The sequence below is a fragment of the Lactuca saligna genome, chromosome 1 (assembly GCF_052625555.1).
Source record: "Lactuca saligna cultivar CGN05327 chromosome 1, ASM5262555v1, whole genome shotgun sequence".
NCBI lineage: Eukaryota > Viridiplantae > Streptophyta > Magnoliopsida > Asterales > Asteraceae > Lactuca > Lactuca saligna.
This window is the reverse complement of record NC_136417.1, coordinates 109,563,283-109,581,086: the sequence shown is the minus strand read 5'-3', so window position 1 is coordinate 109,581,086 and position 17,804 is coordinate 109,563,283. Positions and strand designations below refer to the sequence as shown.

General features: G+C 41.3%; 1 protein-coding gene across 4 annotated transcripts in view; it reads right to left on the bottom strand.

Annotated features, from left to right (window-relative positions):
• The window catches only part of LOC145043414 (disease resistance protein RUN1-like), a 31,823-nt gene that overhangs the window by 9,163 nt on the left and 4,856 nt on the right, over positions 1–17,804 (bottom strand). For 2 of the 4 annotated variants that reach the window (XM_078992053.1, XM_078992079.1), the window contains exons 6-8: positions 17,143–17,740; positions 16,948–17,015; positions 16,410–16,853 (exon numbers count right to left, since the gene is read on the bottom strand). In XM_078992053.1, the coding sequence (XP_078848179.1) occupies positions 16,984–17,015; positions 17,143–17,740 (630 nt within the window). In that variant the 3' untranslated portion in view covers positions 16,410–16,853; positions 16,948–16,983. Of the gene's footprint in view, positions 1–13,825; positions 14,945–16,409; positions 16,854–16,947; positions 17,016–17,142; positions 17,741–17,804 lie in introns of those variants that run through there. The other 2 variants (XM_078992063.1, XM_078992070.1) reach the window with 2 other exon arrangements.

Sequence of the window (17,804 nt, the reverse complement as noted above, 5' to 3'; positions counted from 1 at the left end):
GTTAGTCCTATCCGAGGGGTATCACTACGGACTTGCAGCGTCCGCATCGAATTTGGAGGGTTGTCCTCGGACATCCTTTTTCCAATACTCGCGACTGGTGATATTCAGATCTCAGGTCCGATTCCTAAAGGGTACCTCGTTCCTTGTGGTTGGTCGGCCTATTCGTTTATGTGAGGCAGATAGTAAAGGTTTCTACTGGAGATATTGTCAGGGCCTCTGAAGTTAATGGAACTATGAGCAATTTGCCTTTCTATTTGAAGAATAACTACAGAGCTTTCCAGGGTGAAAAGCTTGGTTCTTCAATTTTATTGTTGAGTAGTTCGACAGGTTTGACCTAAGAGTTCTTGTAGCTCGGTAGAAAGCATGTGGGTTTGGTTTACACGATTAGGCCTTCTTAGATGGTAGGACATTTACTCGCCCTCCTGGGCAACCTTGGCCCGAAGTTCATGGCAAAACTTGTACCATATCTTTCCCAAGCTTCTGTGCTTGGACCTTGTCTGCTACATGCGTGACATTCCCAAGGGTCTCCTGTAAGCACTTGTGATAAGGTTTCAGAAGCATAACACTCCTCTGATGCGTGTTTTGGGGTTCCATAGTAAAAGATAATCCGTAGGTTCGAGCTGGGTGTTTATGAGAGACGAAGGTTTCGATGTTTGGAGGGGTTAGGTGAAAGGTCCTTGTGTAGATGTTAAATTGGGAAGATGAGGACTATATCAATGAAAATTGGATGACGACAGCAATATCTTTTTAGATAAAACTAGCTAAGCTGTATTCGCAAGAAGAGATCACTAGAGTGATAGAGTATCTTGTGTTTCTTTTCAGGGTGATTCATTTTGTTTGATGTTATCATTATTGTAGATGATTTATACCACAGTGTCTAGCACTGGCAGTGGATGTGTTTCGATAATCAGTAATGATACTTGACACCGTGATCCCTGACAGGTCTCCCTATGATCAAATGGTATATGGACGTCGTATGTAAGTTGACGTTGGGGAATCGTCGAGTGGGTGGCCCCACTCAATTCTTACTACTAGACACAGATTAGGAGTCGGGATGAAATTATTTGTTTCAAGACTTCAGTATTTTGATTATAATTAACCCCGATGTATGTACAAAGTCATCACATCTTACAGGTAATGATCCTAAGATCATATATGAATGTATTTGGTTCGATTTAAACGAGAGAGTATTTTAACTACTTTTAGAAAGTCATGGATTTTAGCAAGCATATAACAATTCATTACAAACATATGATACTTAAATGTTTTTGTCGTTGGAAACATTACAAAAGTCCTAATATGGTTCCCTATTACCCTTGCTGGTTCGTTTGCTATGCTCCTCCGCTTTCCCCGTCATTCCTCTCAGTTGGACAGTTTCTCTTGAAGTGTCCCGCTTCGCCACATAGGAAGCACACTGGAATTACCTTGGTACTGGGTGTTGAAGTGATGTACTGAGTCGGGGTCCTACAGAAACGGGCGGTGTGCCCTTTCCTGTTGCAGTTTTTACAGTGTATCTCTCGACAAGCTCCTGTGTGATGGAAGCCACATTGGTTACACTTTGGGAGTGAACCCTTATATGGTCTGGCCGGTGTCTGGGTGGTAGACCTCGCGGCTAGTGTCGCGGCGTTCATCATGACTGTTATTGTAGTAGCAGGTGCAGCTACGGATTGTTTTCTTCCAGCAAGTTTTTGAGTTAGATTACACTTCTTTTTGTCCCAGAACTTTCGCTTCTTGTTCGTAGGTTTGTGGCCTGAGGTATTTTTCGCTGGTGGACACCCGTTGGTGCTCCTGATTGTTACCACAATCTGTATTGTCAGTACCGCTTCCATTTCTGCTGGCGTTGTTAGCATTGAACTGTGCCATGACGGCTGCCACGGCTGCCGTGACTGCAACCTGAAAAGTAGCAGCGTCTATCTATAGAGTTGGCGCCTTGCTAGTTGGTTGGTTGCCTCTTGGTGAAGACATAGCTCTGTTTCACGATGAAAAGCATCTTTGTTGGTGGAAATGATTATCTTTAGTGCATCCTAACGATTTATATTTACGCATATAAATTTTTGCACATTACTGTACTATTCCTAGTGTTTTCGCTAACATTCTTGAAATGGAGTCACAGCAGTGGGTAGGGGTAGGTTTCATACGGGCATTAAGCTTTACTCTTCTTATAATCATGTGTGTCCAAACACGCTTGGCTGAGGAGTTTTGATGGGACCCAGTGCATTAGGATTGGTATGGTCGCACCCCTAAGTCTATGATGAAGGAACTTCTCAACAAAATGATTAAGGGTGAGGTGATAATAAGTTTTTAGAATGGCTATACATCGCGAGTTTCTAACTAAGTTTTATCTTATATCGATTTGTAACGTAATTTGGTCGTTAAGGGCGTTCTGAAAACAATTCATAACGGGAGTCTTTATATGGTAAACCCATGAATTTCTTTTGTAGTTCTGCATCCAAGTGGAGCCTTATAGTTGGCCCAGGCTAGGTCCTTATTACGACCAATTGGAGCATGTTCTCGAAGATTTGACCTACATCCCTATGATGCAGTCCTAATACAGAGTAGAAGTAAGTTCAGGTAGTGATCTTTTGATGTTGGTTGTTTGAAACCGGGTTCCATTGGTTGGTGAATAACATGATCCAACCTTGGAGAGAAGATCAGGGACGATTCCGGAGCTAGATTATTCTAGTCTTACAACTTGAATAGAGTGGGTTTTAGGCAGGCTCCTATGGCAGCATGATGGGAGTGTTTGAACAAAAGGTGACACAGAATTCGGCTGATTGATACGTCATTGATGTTTAAGATGTAACGAATTAGGGAAAATTGACCTTGTAGGGGGGTCTTACATCATATCGAAGCAGGAGTGTCTTGGCCGCCTAAAGGCCTCACTAAAGGTACCTAAAGTACAAGATAGTTTCATAGGGAATGCCACATAGGGCATAGATAGGAAAAACGATTCCTTTTTAACATGAATTGAAGTAAGGCATCTACTACTGGCGGCGGTCATTTTTCTTGTGATCTCTCAGTTCAGCTAGCTGCCACTCCATATCAAGCATGTGCCTTTCGTACACCTTCTGGCGTACTCGAAGTTTTATGACATCGGTTCGTGTTTCAGCCTGTGCTTGTAGCAAGGTTTCATAGTCTTCCTCAGACTTTTCACGAGTGTGCTCAAGGCGATTGATACGGATTGTATGTATTCTTGCATTTGCATCAACCTCTGCGATACTATGGAGAGTTGTTCTGCCCTGAATCTCGTCTCGGGCAACTCTACGGACCAGGATTGGAAAAATTCTATCTGCTGGGGTTCCTTCGTTTATGTTGTAGAAGCTTCGATCTCCATCGAACGACATAGGTTGATTTTGCTCTTCGCTCCAGATTTCCAAGCACTCTACCCAAGGAGGCATCGGGCCTTGAAAAGCCGGTCGAGGATTGGGATTGGGAACACGGGTCATCGAGGATAGGTTCACCATTTCAGGTTCGGAGTCGGAACCGTCAGCAAGGCCTTCAGCTTGGTGACCATCCACAGGGATTGGGTGATCATTCACTGGCTCCTCTCCGAGCCATTCAGTATTGTTGGGGTTAGGGTAGTACGGGTCGTCGTGGGGATGAAATCCAGCCATGATATCTTCGCGAGAAATGGGGATATAAGAAATAACTAAGTAGATGTACTAATTAGATAATTATAAGATGATCTTTATCAGGTACTTCAATACATTGTTTAGTGCATACTAGTCATATGTATTTGGGACAGGATAGACCTTCGAATAAGCGATCCTAACTCTAAATCCCCAATCCAACGAGAACAGGAAGTAAAGCAAAGATCCACAGATTCTAAGTCTATGACGTCCTGGATACATATAATTTTAATGAATCCACTAAGCAATTATTGACCTATTGATAAAAATCTATTTAGTTCTCAGATAAGTAATTATAATAACACCAAATACCCCTATGGTATTTCATTGTGGTAGTGTTGGTAAGTTTTTAGACTTGTTGCCATATCACAACCATTCTTGGGCATGTGCTAATCACTCCTCGGATGGGCATAGTTGATCAGGCTATGCCAATCCCAAGACTGACCATACATCCCCGAGCTTACCTGTGATATCCAACAATCATTACTTTTGTTTTGTTCTAGAACGACGTGACCCTAGTATGTATGCATGCGTGTATACTTTTAATAAGAAACTACTTATTTCTAAAAGTATAGTTGTTTTGAAAACATAAAATCAGAGACTCTAGTCCCAATGCATTTATAGTTTGTATATCTTATGTGGTTCGATATACTGAGTTCACTATAAACAATGCTCTGATACCAATCTGTCACACCCCCAAATCAAGGATGGCGGAAACGTCCGGGGGTGGAGGACTTCATGTAGGGTATCACAACAACGAGTATAATAGTGCTCAAAGTAAATACAACCATCATAAATATAATTGAAAAAGTTACACCAAAGTATATGTTTACATGATTCGAATCAATTACATTATGAATCAAAATGAACTGTTTGACGATTTATCGTCCCATCCTCAAAACGTTGTTGATTTCCTGTTTTCACTGAATTCCTGAGAATACAAGTAGTTTTGAAAAGTGTCAACACAAAGGTTGGTGAGTTCATAAGTCTTTGTATATAATTATGAAAAAGCTCGTCATGTAATTGTATAGTTGTTCCAGAAAAATCCGATATTTTCCTTAAAATGAATAATGTAATCTTGTATCCAAAGACTGAAATGTATGAGTAATCTTCCTTATTTGCAGAAAATAATGTGTGTTTATTTCAATACAAACGCGTACGATATTAGTGAAACTCTCGTAAATTCTTAAGTTTGTTAATACTTTCTGTGAGCTATTATAACCATACTATGACCTAGGTGGCCTGAATACGACGTTCTTCGGGCGTCGTAGAACTGAAATGACACTTGTCACCACAGACCTGCCGGTCTAGCTGTTGCGAGCAGCTCTGGTGTGGGTTGTCAAGCCCAATATAGATCTACATACAACTATCACGCTCTCCTCCAGGAGACTCTGGTTACAATACAGGACTTATGATTTATGTGAAGAGGATGTCTATTATAACCATACTATGACCTAGGTGGCCTAAATACGACGTTCTTCGGGCGTCGTAGAACTGAAATGGCACTTGTCACCACAGACCTGCCAGTCTAGCTGTTGCGAGCAGCTCTGGTGTGGGTTGTCAAGCCCAATATAGATCTATATACAACTATCACGCTCTCCTTCCAGGAGACTCTGGTTACAATACAGGACTTATGATTTATGTGAAGAGGATGTCTATTATAACCATACTATGACCTAGGTGGCCTGAATACGACGTTCTTCGGGCGTCGTAGAACTGAAATGACACTTGTCACCACAGACCTGCCGGTCTAGCTGTTGCGAGCAGCTCTGGTGTGGGTTGTCAAGCCCAATATAGATCTATATACAACTATCACGCTCTCCTTCCAGGAGACTCTGGTTACAATACAGGACTTATGATTTATGTGAAGAGGATGTCTCACAAAGTTATTAACGAATTTACACTTAATCATAATGAAAGTTTCCTTTTTGTAATGTATGCATTTTGAAATCCATCGTAAACTATACCTATTATAGCTTATCAAAACGAAGGTAGTAACAGTAAAGTACGTAATTTTTACTTAACATAGTTTATTTAACATTTGTGTGTAATGGGTATACTTCAATAATAACGCTTTGTGTAATCTATGCTTTATCTAGTAAAAATCCATTTGTTAACAGGTTTATGTCTAGATACTAACACAAGAATGTCGTATATTGCAAATATACATGAACACGTAATAATATACACCTTGCTCAACATGTTACAAGGTGTTATGAAAATTATATGATGTTAACTAAATTAGACCTTCCTGCACTGTTTTAGAAAAGCCATAGAAAAATCATACGAAGTCGAAAACTAAATCCGTAAATTCTGAGAGTTCCCAAAATGTGTCTAGTTTACTCATAATTTTTATCATGATTTTTAATGACCTCCAACTTGGGTGAAAAAGTCCATAATCACAGACTGGTCCGGATTGGTGCTTGGAATGATAGGCAGTTTTGTAAAAATCACCATAAATTGTAGAAAAATCGTATGGAGATGTGCAAGTAGTCATTTTAAAGCTAAGAAGTGGAACTATATGCACCTAAAACAGTTTTGAAAACAAAAATGTTTAAGATGTCCAAAACAGTCCGTGAATGGAGTTGAGTGGAAATAATTGAGATAATCATAAAGGAAATGGATTATGCTTACCAAATGTGGAGGAAAAACTCAAGATCAGCCCTTGAATCTCGAATTTCTAGAGAGAGAAAGTGAGAGAGAAAAGAGTTTGATCTTGTTGTGAAATGAGAGCAAATGAGAGAAAATGAGGAGAGAGGATGAATATCCAACTCTAAAAAACGTGGGAAGGAGTGATGATTGAGTGGAAAGGACATTGATGTGACCTAGGTAAGGTGGGGAGGTATGGCTGGTCATAGAGTGGGTGTGGGAGTGATTGCTTGTGTCATAAAGTAAAGCAAAGTTAACACTCCACCTCTTTGTACTTTACCCACTTGCTTTTATTATTTAAATAGAGATTTTTATGAAAATATGATTAAATTGTGAATATTTAGGGTTTATTATGTTAAAATATGATTTTGGGTGAAAATCCCGTGCTAAAATAATTAAAAACGGGCTTAAAACGCAAATTTGGTTGAAAACCGGGAGAAAAGTGTTTCCCAGCGAGGCCTCTCGGTCCTAGGCCGAGGTTCGGTCCCTAGGCCGAGGTTCGGTCAGGAGAATGTTGATTCGGAGGCGAGAGGCGCGAGCCAGAGGCGAGAAGCGAAGGGACGAGGGTTCGGTCCGAAGGCAGAAGGGAAGCTTCGGTCCTCGGTCTGGAGATAAGAGGCTAGAATGTCAAAACCGAACGAACTGTAGTGAACAGTAATGAACAGTACCTTCGGTTCGGTTAGTGAACAGTACCTTCGGTTCGGATCAGCAGCCTTCTTCATCAGGAGGGTTCGGTTCCTAAGAGGGGTTTCGGTTCCTAAGAGGAGTTTCGGTCCTCGGTCTGGAGATAAGGTCCGTTTTTCGCGTAGACTTCCGTTTTTGGGCTGATTTCGCCAAATTCGAGGGTCGGGATGCCCCGAGTGATTATAGAAAGTTGGGAGAGATTTCGAGAGAGATTTGAGAGAGATTCCGCATACTCAGAGAGATTTGGGAGAGATTTGACATACTTGGGAAGATTTCACATACAAAGAGATATTTGGAAGAGATTTCACATTCTTAGAGAGATTTGACATTCTTGGAGAGATTTCACATACAGAGAGATATGTGGGAGAGATTTCTCATACTTAGAGAGATTTGGGAGAGATTTGACATTCTTGGAGAGATTTCTCATACAAAGAGATATGTGGGAGAGATTTCACATACTTAGAGAGATTTGGGAGAGATTTGAAATTCTTGGAGAGATTTCACATACAGAGAGATATGTGGGAGAGATTTCTCAAACTTAGAGAGATTTGGGAGAGATTTGACATTCTTGGAGAGATTTCACATATAGAGAGATATGTGGGAGAGATTTCTCATACTTAGAGAGATTTGGGAGAGATTTGACATTCTTGGAGAGATTTCGCATACAGAGAGATATGTTGGAGAGATTTCTCATACTTAGAGATGGAGTGAAAACGTTTGAGAGAGGTTTCATTGGTGACCTTTTTGAGTGTCCGGCTACGCACTGCAAGGTCCGTAAACCCCGTTAAGCCTTGTTTAAGGATCTTGCATACTCCCGATGAGTATGTAACATTGTTTTATCGGTTTGGCTCTCCACGTACCACCGTTTTAGGTTAAGGAGATCTAGGTGAACGCACTTTTCGACTTATGATCTCTCATTAGAATAGAGAGTTGTTTAGAAAGTACATAACGTAAACTCTAGTACTCACGGCAAATTGAGTTGACCGGTTTGACTTGTTGACTTTAGTTGACTTCGACTTGACCGAAAATTGACGGTTGCCACAAGTCAGTAGAGTCGCACTTGTGGAAAGTGTGGAAAGGGTCATTCTGGGGTTTGTCAAGCTGATCGTGGGTGCCACGGGTGTGGCAAGGAGGGGCATTATGCGAAAGATTGTCGCCAATCCGCCCCGGTTCCGAGTATGAGGTTGTGTTATCACTGTGATCAGGTTGGCCACTTGAAGGCCAACTGTCTGTTACTGTTCGCTAAGCCGGCACAAGCTCACACGCCGGCTACACTGAGGATTACTGATGGGAGGCAGGGTAGAGCAGAGCCCCGAAGGCTCAGGGGCGTGCATTTCATCTTACGGCCGAAGAGTCCAAGGCAGCACCAGATGTGGTTGCTGGTATGTTTCTATTCTCTACCTCATTATTTATTTGTGTTATGCTTATCTGTTGTACCTGTGATTAGGTACGTTTTTAGTGAACTCCTTGCCTGCATTAGTTTTATTTGATGCAGGGGCGAGTCGGTCCTTCTTTTCTCAGACATTTAGTGGGGCGTTTAGTGTGCCAGCTGGCGAGCTAGAGTGTCCGTTGCGAGTCTCTATCGCCAACAAACACGGGGTTTCTGCTTCTTCGGTCTACCAAGGATGTGATTTGGAGATCTTTGGGGTGTCTTTCCTGATAGACTTGATTCCTATTCCCATGAGGGAGGTATGCGTGATCGTGGGAATGGATTGGCTTAGTCGATCTGGTGTATGATAGATTGCGAAGGCCAGCGAGTGGTAGTTCAAACCCCAAGTGGGGGAGAACTGGTTGTATATGGCTAGGGCACCAGAGTGGGATCAGGGTTTTGTTCGGCCGCCAGGGCTCGACAGTATCTTCAGCACGGGTGTGCAGGTTACCTAGCATACATGTTGGATACGCGGGTTAGGGATCGGATTTCAGTTGCAGAGGTTCCAGTTGTTAGAGATTTTTTTGATGTGTTCCCGGAGGAGTTGCCAGGGATACCTCCAGAGAGGCAAGTCGAGTTCCGGATCGACCTGATGTCAGGTGTGGCCCCTATCGCCAAGGCGTCGTATCGGTTGGCGCCACCTGAGATGCAGGAGTTGTCATCATAGCTGTAGGAACTACTGGGCAAGCAGTTTATCCGACCTAGCAGTTCCCCGTGGGGAGCACCGATCCTTTTCGTCAGGAAGAAGGACGGTTCACACCAGAAGTGCATTGATTATAGGGAGTTGAACAAGTCGACGGTGAAGAACCGTTATCCACTCCCAAGGATAGATGATCTTTTTGATCAGTTATAGGGTGCAACTTGGTTCTCCAAGATTGATTTGAGGTCGAGGTATCATCTGGTCCGAGTCAGAGAGGAGAACGTGGAGAAGACCGCGTTTCAGACTCGTTATAGTCATTACGAGTTCGTGGTGATGCCGTTCGGGCTCACCAACGCGCCAGTAGTATTCATGGACCTGATGAATCGGGTATACAGACCGATGCTTGATCGCTCGGTCATCATGTTCATAGATGATATATTCGTGTATTCCAAGACCCGTGATCAGCACGAGGAGCACCTCAGGGAGTTGTTGGGAGTTATGAGATGAGAACGGTTGTATGCCAAGTTCTCGAAGTGCGAGTTTTGGTTACGAGAGGTCCAGTTCCTCGGACATCTCGTTAACCAGGAAGGGATTTTGGTCAACCCGGCCAAAATTGAGGCAGTCATGCAGTGGGAGGTGTCGAGCTCTCCTTCGGATATCAAGAGTTTTCAGGGATTGGCAGCGTATTACTGGGGATTCATTCGAGATTTCTCCAAGATTGCAGTACCCCTCACTCGTCTGACGAGGAAGGGAGTGGATTTCCGGTGGGGCCCTAAGCAGTAGAGGGCGTTTAAGACCCTCCGTCAGCGGTTGTGTGAGGCCCCAGTCTTGACACTCCCGGAGGGAGTTGAGGATTTTTTGGTATTCTGTGATGCATCCATCACAGGATTGGGGGCGGTCCTCATGAAGAGAGGATGAGTGATAGCCTATGCATCGTGGCAGCTGAAGGCGCATGAGATGAGATATCCTACTCATGATTTAGAGCTGGGAGCGGTGGTGTTCGCTCTCAAGATATGGAGACATTACCTATATGGGGTCCGTTGTACCATATACACAGATCTCAAGAGCTTGAGACACATCATGGATCAGCCGAACCTGAACATGAGGCAGCGCAGGTGGCTAGATGTAGTCAAGGACTACAATTTTGAGATCCTTTACCACCTCGGTCAAGGGAATGTGGTTGCGGAAGCTTTGAGCCGCAAGTCAGGTGGGTCTTCCACCCCAGTGGTATGTATGAGGATAGTGGTTGATTCTCTACTTGTGAGCTTGATCAGAGATGCCCAAGTCGAGGGCATGTGGCCAGAGAACTGGAAGTTGGAAAGGATCAGGGGTGAGAGCACCTAGTTTGTGTAGGATAGATGGGGATTATTAACCCGATGCGGTCGGGTATGAGTTCCGATGTCTGGTGGGGTCAGACCGACAGTCATGGAGGAGGCTCATAAGTCTCACTTCTCTATTCACCCGGGGCCACCAAGATGTACAGGGATCTGAGTTTGAGTTACTGGTGGCCATGTATAAAGTGAGAAATCGCTTGGTACGTCGAGAGGTGCTTGACCTGTAGGATGGTCAAGGACGAGCATTAGAGGCCACATGGAAAGCTGTAACCCCTGGAGATTCCCATGTGGAAATAGGAATAGATCACGATGGATTTTATTACCAAGTTTCCGAGGAAGGCGAAGGGATGTGATGCTATATGGGTAATTATGGATCGATTGACCAAGAGTGCCCATTTCTTGGCAATAAGGGAGATTTCGTCGGACGAGAAGTTGGCCGACGTGTATGTCTGTGAGATCGTTGCTCGCCACGGGGTCTTAGTGTCCATTGTCTCCGATCGAGATGTTAGATTTCCCTCCCATTTCTGGCAGAAGTTCTATGAGGAACTAGGCACGCGCAGACCGACGGTCAGAGTGAACGGACCATCCAGAACCTTGAGGACATGTTGAGGGCGTGTGTTATTGACTTCGGTGGGAGTTGGGATTCCCACCTACCCCTTGCAGAGTTCGCCTACAACAACAACTATCGTTCCAGCATTGGCGCTCCGCCTTTCGAGTTGTTGTATGAGCGGAGATATCGCATCCCAGTTTGTTGGGGTGAGGTCGGACACAAGATGATGGGTCAGACGTAGGTAGTCTTGCAGACTACCGAGAAGATTCAGCAGATTAGGCAGTGGCTGCAGACCACTCAGAGTCGGCAGAAGAGTTACGCTGATCGGCGCCGATTCGAGTTAGAGTTTTAGGTAGGTGATATGGTACTTCTGAAGGTCTCGCCCTGGAAGGGTGTGATCCGCTTCAGGAAGAGGGGAAAATTGGGTCCCCGATATATTGGGCCATTCAGGATTGTTTCCAGAATTGGCAAGGTGGCATATAGGCTAGATCTACCGGAGAAGCTTAGTCGGATTCACAATACCTTCCACGTTTCGCAATTACGAAAGTGTGTTATGTACCAGGAGGCGGTGGTATCCTTGGATGACATTCAGGTCGATGAGCGCTTAAACTATGTTAAGAGGCCCATAGCCATACTAGAGAGGAAGGTGAAGATTTTACAAAACAAGGAGATACCTGTGGTGAAGGTACAGTGGGAGCATCGGAGGGGATCCGAATGGACATGAGAGCCGAAGGCTGAGATGCGGGAGAACTATCCGAAGTTGTTCACCACAGCGGACTTCGAGGACTAAGTCTAGTTCAAGTGGGGGAGAATTGTAACTCCCCGACTAAGTCTAGAAGCGGGATTAGGCCACGTATTTAAGTAACCGACTCAGAAGAGTGACTCGATGAGTTGGAGTTGGACGGTGAAACCCTAATCCCCGGGGTTTTGCACCCTATTTAAAGGGCCCTTTGCCCCTTAGCCTCCCCTCACAGCCCCTGTGAGTCCAAAAACCCTAAATCTCCATTCTCTCTTCATACTTGTGTGTTTAAGTTTGAAAGGTGGATCTTGGTGAAGAAATGCTTGAAGATCAAGAATCTTTGAGCAAGGAACAGTTGGGGATCTAAAGTCTACCTCGATTTACCATCATTTGAAGGTATCAAGTCATCACCTTGATCTTCTACTAGCTAGATCCCTTTTATATTTGAGTTTTGGGACCATTTTGGGCATTCGGTGTTGCATTTCGAGAGAGGAACCAAGATCTAAAGTTGCAACTTCAGATCTAGGCTCATCTTGGCTCTCATCATCATAAAGTCTCAGTCTTTAGCATGTTGGTGAAGCTCTTTTGCATAGAACCTCTTCTTTAGCTTGATTTAAGTCATTAGTACCTTTCATGCACGTAAAGTTTGCAACTTTACGTGATAAACATGCCCTACGAGCTTAGATCTGCAGTATGGAGCCTTAGCATGGCGTAAATGGCATCTGTTTGGATGAAGGACTGAAAGGACTCGGCGAGTGGCATGGCCAACTCAGCGAGTCCGATGAAGATTGTCATAGACTTGGAGAGTCGTATGAACGACTCGGCGAGTCCGGTGAAGATTGCCTTGGGCTCAGCGTGTCAAGCGAGTGACTCGGCGAATGGGCAAGTTATGCAAGGAACTCGGCGAGTAGCTGAGGGTACTCGACGAGTTGAGGTCAACATGGACTGTTGACCTTGACAGTTGACTTTGACTTTGACCCAGGGTTGACCAGTTGACTTCGGAGGGTTTTTGGTAAATGGGATTTTGATAGCAAAGGACATTGGTGAATATAGGTATTGGAGTTGGAGCTACATTTGGAGGAGTTTGACACTACCTTTCGAGCTACTTACTAGGTGAGTTATCCTCACTATACTAAGGGGTCTAAGGCACCAAGGCCGGCTTATTGGATATGTTATCCTAGTTGTATTAGATATTGAGTATGAGTTAGTGTTGCATGCTAGTGGTTTTGCCAGTTAGGTAGATCCGTAGGACTACCTATGTAGTTATATGATTATCTGCATGCTAGTGGTTTTTCCAGGCTCACATTGTGGGCCCAGGGGTAATCCAGTCGGTGGAGCATTCCAGATACGAGCTGAGGGAGACTCGTACTATGGGCTCGGTGGCAAGCCAGATGTGAGCTGTGGGCCCAAAAGGCAATCCAGACTTAGACTGTGGGCCCAACGGTAATCCATTCTATAAAGCTGTGGTCCAGTACATGCTGTTATTAATGTGTATGTGTTATGTGAAGTGTATTGGTATTTTGGGGGGACTCACTAAGCTTTCGGGCTTACAGTTTCAGTTTATTGTTTCAGGTACATCAGGGGATCGCGAAAAGGAGAAGGCATCATTGTATAGCTCCTCTTGTTTTGTCTATGGTTCTGGGAAAATTTTGATATGATACATTTTGAAAACACGTTTCTAATAATTTGATGATTTTGAAATGGATTTTAAAAGTTTACATTTGTCATGAATTTTATGGGTGTTACACCAATCACCAAAGCCCAATAGAAAGGCCCAACTCAAGGCCCAAGTGAAATTAGGGTTTTCACATGAAATGACGATTAGGGTTAAGTGTTCTTACTTAACCCATTAAGGACTTAATCCATTAATTCCAATATTACCTTAGGTTAATTTGCAAATGATTATTAATTTAATATTTGAAGTTTATTAATTAATTCCAATGCGGGTCCTAATCAATCCCCAAAAATAGGGATTCAAGACATTAGGGTTTTCAAAACCCTAATTAGGGTTTCCAACCCAATACTAGCCCATTAGTCATATGGTTAGGCTTTTAGGTCAATTTGGGCTTCATTGGGCCCATTAGGGTTTCATTGGTCGGGCAACACCCACTACCACCTCGGGTAGTGGTGGTCAACGGTGGTGGTGACAAATTTTTCTTACTATTCCGATCGATTACATTGTGACAACACGATATCCAAATAAAATCACACACACACACACACAAGAGCACATACACACGCCCAACCACCCTTGTGGTGGCAGGCGGTGGTTGGAGATGGCAGCCACCACCTCACGGTGGTGGCAGTGGCCTTTCCGGGAATTCCGGTTACACTACATACACACACACTTAACACAATAAAGCAACATTACACACACACACCTAAATACATAGCAAAACTCGCACACATCCACCTTTCACGATGGTTGGTGACGGCGAAAGGACCGATGAACAGCTACAACAGCGACGCGACGACGGTGGTTGGTGGTTTACAGCCCCAACAATAACATATATTCATTCACTACATAAGACCGCCGTTGCAAACCATCGACTAGGCTGCAGGCGGCGCGTTCACAGATGACGTTGGCGGAATGGTCGTGGCTGATGACGGGACAACAGAAGAAGCGAAAAGCAACACTAGGAGGCAACCACTGCAACGGTTCATAACTGCAACAACGGCCTAACGTTCGGCGATGACTGGGTCTTCAACGACAATGGCAGCGACGGTGGTATCAATGCAACAGTGGAGTGAGAACGACGGAGGGCAACCGTAGCTCAGGAAATAGTTGCTCGAACAGCAGCGGCTCCACTATAACGTCCGCTAGACAGATGGTGGCGATGGGCGACGATAGCTCCGACAGAAAGGAACGAAGACAAGGGCTCACGGTCTCTGGTGGATGTGATGTCGGCAACGGTTGACGATTACGTTGCAACTTCAGCATGGTGGCAATGCCGGTGGTTGGTGCTCGAACTCAACAAGGCGACATCGGCCGACGATGGGGATACAAGGTCGGCGACGGAGGTGGAGAAGAATGGTGGTGGCGGCTGAACTTTGTGTCTAGGGTTAGGGTTAAATGAGGCAATGCAATAGTTAAATGCCGCCTCCTTCAAACTTTCCCCATAATGACACCTTTAGTCCTTCCTTATCCTTCTTCTTTCAATTTTGATCCAGAAATTACCATTGCTACCCAGCCTTCTACAATCCTTACAAAATAAGCCTGATATTTACTCTTTAACCCCTGCTTCCATAATTTCTTTTGTATTAAGCCCAAATAATACCAAATAGCCCCTCTACAAAACATTTTCAAAATAAGTGCCAAAATTACACTTTAACCCCCGAAACGAACATCTCGCTAATTATTATTTGACTTTGGGCTATAATAATATGAAATGATAATAAAAATTAATTCTCGGGGTTCCGGGTTTATTATATAATTATTCTATTTTTAAACGGGATGTTACAATACTAGGCGAATGCCTACGCGTTGCGCAGAAAGATCTATATAGTTGAAATCTTTATAAATATATGTTTTTTTTAAATATAACAGTAACATTGTTGATAAATTTAGTATAATAATTTGTATACTAAAATGATATAATATATTGATTATTTTGAATTATATGATAATATATACATCTATTATAACTGTATAATCTCAATCGTTTGAATGACTTCTACCCGCGAGTTACTCATGAATAAAATTAAATATAACATATGGTTTAATGTTATTTAAAGTTGTTTTTATTGTTAATTAATTTTTTAAAATTTATTTGCTTAAAGTTTTAGTTTCTATCATTATAACTATTTAAACCATCATACATTATTTATTTATTTTTTTATTTTAAAGGTAACAATATAATCATTTATGAAGAGTTATTTTAAGCTACCTATGTTTAAATTTTTAGCGATTATAAAAATATCTTTATAAAATATTTTACTTAAACTGATATTACGGTTTAGTTTTTGCATTTAGCACTACAATTTATTATTTTTAAATATTCATAAAATATTCATTGGGTTATTCAAGTGAAATTGAAATTTATATTTAAGTTGACATTGTAATGTATTTAAATTAACAATTTAAGTAGTTTGTCCAAACTGCTCAAAAGTTGTAGCTTTAAACTCATAATGGTTTACATATAACAACATAATAAATCTAATAGATTAAGTATAATATGTTAAAAGTTAAAGAGAAAACTTTATAAGTTAAAGTAAATATATTATTTTAATATTGAAATTTAGTTTATTTATATTTACACTTTAGTTTTGATATTTATTTAACTTTATTAACCAACTTATAATCATTACTAGAAAGACACTACAATTTATCACTTGTAACAATTTACAAAATATTCTTTGGTTTAACTAAATTAAACTAAAATTTATATTTAAGTTGACCCTATAATGTTATATTTAAATTAATAATTGAAGTATTTTATACAAATTATTCAAAAGTTGTAGCTTTAAAATGATAATTGTTTACATCCAACAATATATTGAAACTGGTAAATTGAGTATAATATGTTAAAAGTTAAAAAACATAACTTCATAAGTAGAAGTAAATATATTTTTTTAATATTGAAATTTAGTTTATGTATGATTGCACTTTAAGTTTGATATTTATTTAACCTTATTAACCAACTTATAATATATATATATATATATATATATATATATATATATATATATATATATATATATATATATATATATATATATATATATATATATACACACTAAAAGAACCACAAAAAATTATAATTAATTGCTTTCCACAAATAACGACAACCACTACAACTCCTCATTTTTCTTCCGGAACAGTTTTATCGCCCACGTCTGCAACTCTTCTTCTTCTCCTTCATATTTCAAAACCTATCCCTCATAACTGTCTCTTTTACTAAACAAACATTAATTGCATTATTTACTTCAAATACATCAACAACTGTATCCGATTCTGGCAGTATATGTGAGGATTTTATGTGACCCGTGATGTATTTTGAAGAAAATCGGTAACTGTTGAACTAAGATCTATTTATTAACACAAAAGTATGACTTATATGATCAAAATTCTGTTGTACAAACATATGGTTTTTTGGTGAAGGAGATAAATATGTCTAAATAAAATAAGAAACATAAACAAGAACCAGAAAGAAGGCTACTTAAGCTCGCAAAGCTGCCGGGTGAGCCACAAGTGCAAATCTGTTGGGTGACAAAGTTTAGCCTTCACTTCCAGCTGGTTTGTGTGCATTTTTTATTTATGCGATAAGAAAAGAGTTTTAGGGATAAAAAGTACCTAAATTAGGGGCCATCCTCCTGTATGCAAGACTTACTATGAGACAAGAGCTTTGAAGTACAACTTATCTGATGAAAAGAAATTGATTAAAAATGATTGCATAAAATTAAAACATCAATCCTTTATAAGCAAAACACTACCATTTAGTTATTATCAGCTTTATATTAGAAGTAGTACATAAGAATGACATCTTACCTTTGAAATTGGCGCCTTCTTCACATAGATAACCGTAACTTAGTTGATCCATTTCAAGGTTAGGCAACAAAATTCGCCATTTGCTTAGGATGTATTCTCCGGTGGTTGATTGAAATCCAATGAGATCTCCACCAATAATATGATTCCATGACTTGTAATAACCCAACAAATCTTCTTCTTTTTCTTCTCCATCATCATACACAAAACTCACCCCACATTCCTTTGTATAAGCAAAATCATCTGGTCTCTCCCTCAGGATAGTAATATTAACATGGTCACCACATACCATCTCATTCATCCCAAACATCCAATGGCTTAATGTCAAAAACTTCCCGCCTATATTGACTTTTTCAATGTAATGGTCGTATATCCAGGTGAGGTTCTTTGTTATATTACTAATTTTGATCAGAGGCAAATAAAAGAACTTATAATAAGGAAATGGAGATGTCAGCAAACAACAAAAATTTAATCCTATGAGGTTGTTAGGAGATGATGGGACTGTAAATGATATTGATGGCTCCATGCTTTTATCCATAATCCAATCCGGCATCTCTTCGCCTTCATAAATTGTGCTGAATATTCCAAATTCATAATACATCTGCCAAAATACAACCACCTTCATTAATCACCACATTAATTATATATACATACATATCCACACA